Raw genomic sequence first — 9625 nt, forward strand, 5'->3', positions numbered from 1 at the left:
GTGAGTGAGTCAGTGAAGCCGAGGCACAAAAAATTAGTCAAGGCGAGTCAGGTACCGAGTAGAGTGGAAGACTCTGACTGAGTCAAGCGCCCGAGTTGAGATGACCGAGCCAGGCTAACTCGTGATTCCGAGTTGACCCGACTTAACCTGGGAGGAACATAATTTGTATGGTCACTCGTCTCTTCCCTTTCATCAAACGCTTGATTCTCTCTCCACCAGCCGAATGAGAGTACCATACTGTCTTGCAATGGCGATGTCTGAAAAACTATAAGCAGATAACTGGGCGATAACTCAGCGGTAACAGAGATAGTAGTCCTTGAGCCGAGAATTCGTCTTCCAGAAACAACAACGAAGCGGTAGAGATTTTGATATCTAACGATCAACGATGATACCACTGATTCAAAACAATGCAATAGAGCAAAGATCACGGCTCCGGCGAAGATCACTCTACTCAATCACCGGCGTTGAGGACTTGATCTACGCTGATCTAATAATAGCAGAAAGTTGAAGATGGGATAAGCCAAAAAATCAATGACAAATCAATTGGTAAGTGATGATTAAAACCAACTGGGTATTCGGTAAGTGACGATCAAACCAGCTGGGTACTCGCTGGAAGGAAGACAGAGATAGAAACAGCGAAGGAGACATCTACGTGACAGCAACGCTCAGGATGGAAGAGATACCAGGCTGGACCAAGATTGAGGATCTGATTCTCGGTATGGAAAGACTAGAGAAGCCAAATGTTTCTGAAAACAGCAACGCAGAAGCGGGATACAAATCGAACAACGCAACAACAATCAATTGCGGGAAGATGGTAGTAGGTGCCAAAGATGTAACTTCCAGAAATAGAAGATCAACTCGGAATGACTGGAGCCAAAACACGTCAACCAGGCTGGATCAAGCAGAGCAAATAGAGCAAGTAATGACAATGCTCCGAGTTGGCTAATTACGCCTCCAAATTTGCATCAGCAAGGAATGATGCCGAGATTGAGTCCGAGCAACGGCAACGGCAACGGCAACTGCGAGACAGAGGAATGTTGAAGGAAGGAAGACGAGCCAGCGAAGGGAGTTGGCTAGATACGACTTCCGATGGCAATACCAGCAAGATACGAGTACCGCTGGACAACTGTGCAGCATGGGCTTGGCCTGAAATGCTAAACTTTACAAAGGATTAGAGTTTCCCATGGCATAAACAGAATTGTGTTGTTTTCTAACAGAAGAAGAATTATGCGTCGGGTATGTATCGCAGTAGTCACAGTAGTGCCGAGGCATCCCGTGATGGAAAAAATTACAATTTACAGTGGTGTCGAATCCAAACAGCATGAATCTCTTGGATGCTCTCTATGACTCCTGATTTAGTAGAACTCCCTCAGCAACGAGCATAAGTAATGGCAACTGACAGAGAACCGATTATCAGCCAGACCAACCAGCTGACTAGGTAATGGCTGTAATCTGCTGTCGTAGAAATAATGATCTGACATAATATGATCTTTCGACGAGAAGAGATACCACCACCCGTGCAGATTACTGGAAATCACTAGATCAGCTTTAGTGCTCTTCTTGTCGGGCCTTCACCATTGTCTCGAAGAGCCATGGCAAATGACAGTAGTAAATGGAGATGAAGTAACTTGGATGACTTGGGAGATCAACTCGGAATGGGCAACAGTAATAATCCAAGCAGATAGCAAAATTGGAATTTTAAAACAAAGATAGCTACATGAGTCCTGAAAATCAATGCTTTGATACCATGTTGATTTTCAGGACTCCATGGATTACATCTCAGGTAATGGAGAGAACACACTTTGGGGAGAAAACAGGAAGAAGAATGGGTTATGGATTTGGTCCAACCCTCCCCCTTAAAACTCTATTTATAAATGATAAAAGTATAATATTATAATTATACTCTTCACTCTAGTAAGATTGAAGAAGATATAGAAAACATAAACTAATTAAATTAATAACACTCAAATTACATAACTCTAAGCTTTTCGACTATCAATTTCTTAATTTTTCTTCTTGTGGATCAAATGGATATTTCTCTAGTACACGATTATGTAAAGAACTTTTTAGATACTCTAGCATCCAACCAACTACATTTATACAGGTTATGCTCTAGAAGCCAAATCCTCGCACGAAAAGAGAGATGGAGAAATTTTAATGGGTCAAAGTGATGTTTTATATATATATTGTTTATTTATAGGCTAAGGAATGTATTTGGATCTTCACTCAAGGATAGAAATTGACTTGATATATCAAATCAATTCCTTGATTTGCATAACCAAGTTAATTAAGAGATTTTTTTTTTGGTAACCAATGTAAACTAATCTCTTGATTGCTTTGTCATAGATTTTACCAACCTACAACAAGGTCTTCTTCTTTAGTTTGCGGATCAAAACCAACTTTAATACCAATTGTTAAGACTCTCTTAATGTAACCCAACCAGCAACAACGAGCTCTAACAATGGAAGATGAAGGAGAGCTCAGGCAAGAAAAATGAAAAGACACTACAAAAGCAAAACGAGTAAGGGTTTTGAATACCCCATTGAACCATCTTCTTTTCGTTAAATTGTCTAATTCTATAATGTACAACCAGGGAGCTTTCTCTTTAGACTTATAATCTACCTTAAAAGACTAATCTACCATTATTTTGCTATATAATCTTTCATTCATGATCCACTTATACCCAGATTATATATGTATAACATGTACCTATACGAAATCATAGAAAAAATTAATCAAGTAGGCGTAAGTGCAAAAATCCAAATGAGAAAATTTTATTTTCTGTAGCTGCACAATTAGTTCCTTCGCAGGCCACGTAGAAAACCAGTGTCACCTTTCCTTCCTCTCGTCTATCATCTCTAATTACTGAAACTAATAAATAACACTTACAGATGAACCAAAGTCAACTAAACCTTAACAAAATGAAACAGGTCAGAGGAGTTGCAGCAAAAGGATGAAGAGAAGGAGCCGACTCCATAAGCAAAGTGAGCTCATGAGAGAACTAGGAAGTTTCATGATAAATAGTCTTCTTTCAGAAGAATTCTAGACGTTGTTGAGTAGAGCTTAAGCAAAACATAAAGTAATTCCTCCATTCTCAAGGCAGCACATATGCCCACCCAGTAATCCAGACTAATCAAATAAAGGCCAGAAAGGCAGTATCAGTCGTCGCTCTTTCAGTTCCCTCAGAGAAGTTACAGAAGAAACCTGGGATGGAGAAAGAATCAATCTTTAAGGCTACACTGCCACTGCCAACCCAACTTTATTGCCGGCCTCCATGGCGCTTTTTCTCTTTTTTTTTTTCCACATGATTCTTAAATTGCCGGCCGAGGCTATATTTATCACCAGAGCTTGTTTCTGGGTTTGAGCTTGATTCATCTTCTTCCCGTGTTGAAAAGAAGAGAAGGGTGTCTACAATTGCAGCTCTGCAGAAGATCAAAACCAAAATTTACATGCCATGAAGTTTTGTTTTGTATTGCTCAATCTTTCTGTGGCTGCTACTCTCCTCCTGCAATGTGGTACGCTTCTGAGTCTTGCTCGTTTTCCCGAGATGTTTAGCCTATTTCGAGTTGAAGTTCCGAGACGTTTCGGATGTGTCGGTAAAATATTGATGGACATTCAGATGGTCTGCATCGGAAAGACAGTCCCTTCTCAGCGAGAAGAGATGATGTTGATGGATCCCACTGAAAAAACTGGGACCCTCTTGCAGATGTTCATCTCTAATGTCTGAAAACAGTTATCTGGAACACTGATGGATTCACTGATTCTGGTGATGCAGATGCAAGGAACGAGATGCACTTCAAGGCATCTCGCGCGCGGCGAGGCCCCTTACAAGGGGAAGATTCTTCCTTCGAGATTCTCAGGAAGATACGACCGTTGCAAAGATTAGGCGTTGATCCGGCCGCAGATTCTCCATTCTCGTTGCCTCCGTTGGATGATTCTTACGGTTACGAGGCCCCACTTGCAATGCCCCAAAATAGCCCTTCCTTTTTTATAAATCCCCCTTCTTTCCCTACTCCCAACCCGACCCCACCGACTACGTCCCCACCAACCCCTGACATCGTCTCTGAACCGCCCCCGCCACCCTCTGAAATCTTGACTCCGGTCCCTCCCGGACTACCCAATTCGCCGGAGTATGTGCCGAGTCCTCCGGGTACCATACCCAGTCCTCCAGAGGAATATATGCCCACCCCACCTTCGGTGGGTCCCAGCCCACCAGAAGGTTACGTGCCTGGCCCACCGGAAGGCTACGTGCCGGGTCCGCCATACTTCTTGCCTCCGGTGGTCTTTCCGCCACCTGCTGTGCCGCCGCCGCCATATTCCGGCTCCGGAATCACGCTCTGGTGCGTGGCGAAGCCAACGGTGCCGGACCCGATCATCCAAGAGGCCATGAACTACGCTTGCGGTTCTGGTGCGGATTGCCAGTCGATTCAGCCAGACGGATCGTGCTACGAGCCGGACACTCTGCTCTCACATGCCTCCTTGGCTTTCAACAGCTACTGGCAGAGGACCAAAGCCGCCGGCGGGACTTGTGATTTCGGCGGCATCGCCATGCTGATCACTCAAGACCCAAGTAAGAAATCGCCTCCTTCTCGAAATGGGTTCTTCTTGTTTTATCTGTACTTCTCTCTCATGTCGCTGTTTGATCTGTTACAGGCTTTGACGAGTGTCGTTTCATTTACTACTGATCAAACAGAAGATGCTGCTTTGGAAACCATTCTCGTGTTTTGAGGGGAGAATGATAGACACAGAATAGGTGATTTTTTTTATACATGAAATGGAAACTGAATGATAAAGTGGGACTATAGTCTATAGTGATAGGGATAAGGATAAGGGTCGGTTGAAATACAAGTTTGAGATAGACTCAAACTCAAACTATAATGTTGTATTCAGCTATGTCACGTAGTTGAAGAGTTGTAATCGCTACGGTCTTTGTAAACTCTATAAATACTTTATTCCTCATTAATGAATAGTACGACAAATTTTTTTCTTTTTCCGATTCTTATACATGGTATATTGGAATATTTGTTTGTATCGATCGGGCCAGTCCTGTATAAGATCCGTGGGGTTGCTTTCCTAATAGGTTCGAACCTTTTAGCACACTGATTTCAACACGGTATCAGAACAGGTTGGTCCCGAGTTCGAATCCCACTCCCACTAAATTTGTCCTGGGTTTTTCCAAGAATTTGTCCTGGGTTTTCCCCGTGTAGGAGAGTGTTGGAATATTTGCTTGTATTGACCGGGCCAATCCTTGTATAAGATCCGTGAGGTTGTTTTCCTAATAGGTTTGAACCTTTTAGCACACTGGTTTTAACATGGTATCAGACCTTCCTGTTGTAGGAACCCGTCAGAGCTCTCGCTCAGCAATCCTTTTTTCGAAGCTGCTGTCATCGCCACTACGTCCTTTCTCCCTATCGCAAACCTTAATCTGAGCCTCGATTAATCAAAACCACCACAGCCGCAGATGCAGGCTCATCGTCGTTGAAAATTGCCACCATAGCCAAACCCCGAGGGCCGTCCGAAGCCGTTGTTGCCGATACCTTGTACTTTTTTCTCCCTATTCTCTATCTCTCTAAATAGCTCTCAGTTTCCTATAAAATCTTCACCAAAGCCGCAGCTCGCTGCCGTTACCTCCAACGATAACCGCGTCGACAGCCCAAAGATTTTATAAGGCTACGTATTTACAACGATGTCCTCTTTTCTGGCTACCAATGGTATTTCTCATCTCACATCTCTTCCACACACCCCTTAATACAATGGGTATTCCAAACAACGACATTGTTATATTGTTAAAACAGGTACGTCTCTCCTTGCTCATGCATCCATACCTCTATCTTGCTGGTCATATGCATTCTCCACTATTGTCTATCTCATCAATCGTCTACCTACTCCCACGCTTAATCTTATATCCCCATATGCCAAACTTTTTGGCACCCCTCCCAACACTTTAAACTTCAAAGTTTTGGTTGTCTCTGTTATTCGTGGCTCAGGTCATACTCCTTCGACAAACTCACTCCTCGTTCATCCCCTTGTGTCTTTCTTGGGTACTCTACTACTCAAAGTGCCTATTTATGTTTTGAACCCAACACTTCTCGTCTTTATAAGTCACGTCATTTTAAATTTATTGAGTCTGTCTTTTCCTTCATTACAGTTAAATCTCACCTAGACCGTCCTTCATCTGATATACTATCCCATTTGTGTTCCTCTGTGTCTTTACTTCCAGCTACTGACACATCAAAACATTTTTGATCCTTGCACCCTTTGCAAGCTCCATTCAAGACCTCACACCTAACCCCACTCAATCACCAAACTCCACTCTACCACCTAACCCCACTCACACACCTCCCACATTTGGCGACCCATACCCATTATCCCTACCTACTTTCAACCCTCCCTGTGTTATTGTCACCAAATCCAAGAACAACATTTATAAGCCCATCCAAAAATTAAACCTCATAGGTCAGCCTCCTACATCTATGACCCATGAACCAACAACCGTGACTCACCGATCCCAAATGGCATCAAGTTATGTCTGATGAGTATGATGCTCTTGTTCGGAATGGGAGATGTGAACTTGTTCCCTCGGATTCCTTGTAGAATCTAGCTGGTTGAAAATGAATTTTTTCGTAATAAATTTCTATTTGATGGCTCTAGTGCATTTACTATTAATAAATTTCTATTTGATGGCTCTATTGCATTTACTGTTAAGTCAGGTACATCTCATGAAAATACTCTTCAATTTAAAGATGAAAAAAATACATCAGTGGCATCACATTTGAATGAGTTTAACACGGTTGTCAATCAAAGACCTCCGTTCAAATTAAATTTGATGATGAGGTTCGTGCTTTAATTCTTTTGGTGTCTCTACCAATTTTTTGGGAGCTTATGAGGGTTATGGTTAACAACTCTGTAGGCAACGGGAAGTTGATTTTTAATGATGGTTGGAATACCATTCTTGCGGAGGAAGTTCGTAGAAAGGACTCAGGAGAAACGTCGACATATAATTCTGCCCTAAGTGTCGATACTAGGGTCAGGAACTTCGAAAGGAATTCCAACAAGGGCAATGGTAGAGGAAAGTCAGGGAATGGAAAAAGCAAGTCCAAATTCTGAAGGAATGTAGAGTGCTGGAATTGTGGCAAGTCTGGTCTAATAAAGAAGAATTGCAGAGCACCGAAGAAGGATAAAAGGAAAACTGATGCTGCAAATGTGGTGACTGAAGAAGTACAATATGCTTTACTCTTGTCGGTTGATAGCCTTATTGATTCTTGGGTGTTAGATTCAGGAACTTCTTTTCACACCACAACACATCGTGAGATCATGGAGAATTATGTTGTTGGAGATCACGGGAAGGTGTATCTTGCTAATGGAGAACCTTTGGATATTGTCAGTATTGGTAATGTCAATTTGAGGATGTCAAACGGGTTAGTGTGGAAAACTCATAAGGTGAGACATGTACCAAAATTGATGTGTAATCCAATTTCAGTAGGCCAGCTTGATGATGAAGGTCATAATGTGACTTTTAATGGTGTTGCCTGGAAAGTCACTAAGGCAATCATGGTTATTGTATGAGTTAAAATTGAAACTCTTTACATCACTTCTAGTTGCAGAGACATAGTTGTAGTTGCTGATGTTATTACTGATTCTGGCTTGTGGCATTATAGGCTCGGTCACATGAGTGAGAAATGAATGAAAGTGCTTCTGTCCAAAGGGAAGCTACTAAGATTGAAAATTATAAATAATAGTCTGTGTGAAGCTTGTATTTTTGGTAAGCAGAAAATGGTTAGCTTTTCTAAGGTTGGAAAGGAGCAAAAGACAACAAAATTAGAGTTGGTTCACACAAATGTGTGGGGGCCTTCAACTGTAACTTTCCTTGGTAGTTCAAACTACTGTGTGACATTTATTGATGATGCAAGTAGAAAGGTATGGGTTTATTTCCTAAAAAAGAAACTTGATGTCTTTGATACATTCAAGAGATGGAGAGTAATGGTTGAGAATGAGACAAATTTGAAGTTGAAGTGCTTGCAATCAGATAATGGGGGAGAATACATAGATGATGATTTCAAGTGGTACTGTGCTGATAATAGAATCAAGATGAAGAAGACCATTCCTGGAAAACCTCAACAGAATGGTGTGGCTGAAAGGATTAACAAGACTTTGAACGAGCGTGCTAGGAGCATGAGATTACATGCAGGATTGCCAAAGATGTTTTGGTTTGAGGCTATTAGCACCGTTGCCTATTTGATCAACAGAGGTCTTTCAACACCATTGGATTGCAAAATACTAGAAGAGGTTTGGAGCGGTAAAGAGGTAAGCCTTTCTTTCTTGAAAGTTTTTGGTTGTGTTTTTTATATTCATATTGATTCAGCTGTCAGAAGTAAACTTGGTGCTAAATCTAAGATATGTTTCTTCATTGGCTATGGTAATACCTAGTTGGGTTATCGTTTCTGGGATGACCAAAGTCATAAGGCTATCAGGAGCAAGGACGTGATCTTTAATGAAGGTGCCATGCATAAAGATAGGTTGAGAGTCTCATAGCACAAGTGATGAAGCCAATAAGTCTGATGTGATTCAGTTGAGAGATCTTTCAGTTATTAAAATGGAAAATATCGCTCAAGAAGACCAGGAAAACATAACCCCAGAAGTAAATCAGGACATTCCTATAACTGAACTCAAGAGAGTTATAAGGAAGTCGTGCAAGTTGATGAATCAACCAAGTGGGAGTTGGCCATACGGGATGAGATGGATTCATTTTTATCCAATCAGACATAGTAGTTGATCGAGTTACCAAATTAGAAGAAGGCCTTGCAAAATAAATGGGTGTACCGAATAAAAGGCAAACATGATAGCAGCAAGTGGTACAAGGCAAGACTAGTGGTAAAAGGTTGTCAACAAAAAGAAGGCATTGACTACACTGAGATTTTCTCTCAAGTAGTGAAATTGACTACTATTAGAACAGTGTTTGAACTAGTGGCAAATGAAGACTTGCACTCAAAGCAGTTGGATGTAAAGACAACCTTTCTTCATGGTGATTTGGAGAAAGAAATTTATATGATGCAGCCTCAAGGGTTCAAAGCAAAAGGAAAGGAGAAAATGGTGTGCAAACTTTAAAAGAGCTTGTATGGTCTTACACAGGCTCCAAGACAATGGTATAAGAAGTTTGACACCTTTATGAGTAGTAATGGTTTCTTGAGGTGTCAGGCCGATCATTTGCTGTTATGTTAAGAAGCTTGATAACTCCTACATCATTCTACTGCTATATGTTGATGACATGTTGATAGTAGGTGCTTGCAAATAGGAAATAGATAAATTGGAGTTATCCAAGAAGTTTGCAATGAAGGATTTGGGTGTTGCAAAACAAATCCTAGGGATGAGGATTACTAGGGACATTGATGTCTTGAAATTATCACAAGAAGAATATGTGAAGAAGGTGCTTAGTAGATTCAACATGATTGATGCAAAACCAGTAAGTACTCCTTGGGTAGTCACTTTAGGCTATCTAAAGAGCAGTTATCTTCTACAGAGCAGGAGCGAGCCAACATGGCCAATGTGCCTTATGCTTCTGCTATTGGCAGTCTCATATATGTCATGGTGTGCACTAGACCAGTCATAGCTCATGCAGTGGGAGTTG

At 41.6% G+C, this 9625-nt stretch overlaps 1 protein-coding gene across 1 annotated transcript; it reads left to right on the plus strand.

Annotated features, from left to right (window-relative positions):
- Positions 1-3886: 3886 nt before the first annotated feature.
- Positions 3887-4987, plus strand: LOC137951065 (major pollen allergen Ole e 10-like). The gene is made up of 2 exons (XM_068797627.1): positions 3887-4570; positions 4654-4987. Exons 1-2 carry the CDS (start codon positions 3964-3966, stop codon positions 4683-4685), a joined length of 639 nt encoding a protein of 212 aa, XP_068653728.1. The 5' UTR covers positions 3887-3963; the 3' UTR covers positions 4686-4987.
- Positions 4988-9625: the final 4638 nt, after the last annotated feature.

The sequence above is a fragment of the Aristolochia californica genome, unplaced genomic scaffold (genome assembly GCF_029961685.1).
Source record: "Aristolochia californica isolate CCGP_79_NKW_82.1479 unplaced genomic scaffold, dmAriCali1.0.hap1 SCAF_15, whole genome shotgun sequence".
Lineage (NCBI taxonomy): Eukaryota > Viridiplantae > Streptophyta > Magnoliopsida > Piperales > Aristolochiaceae > Aristolochia > Aristolochia californica.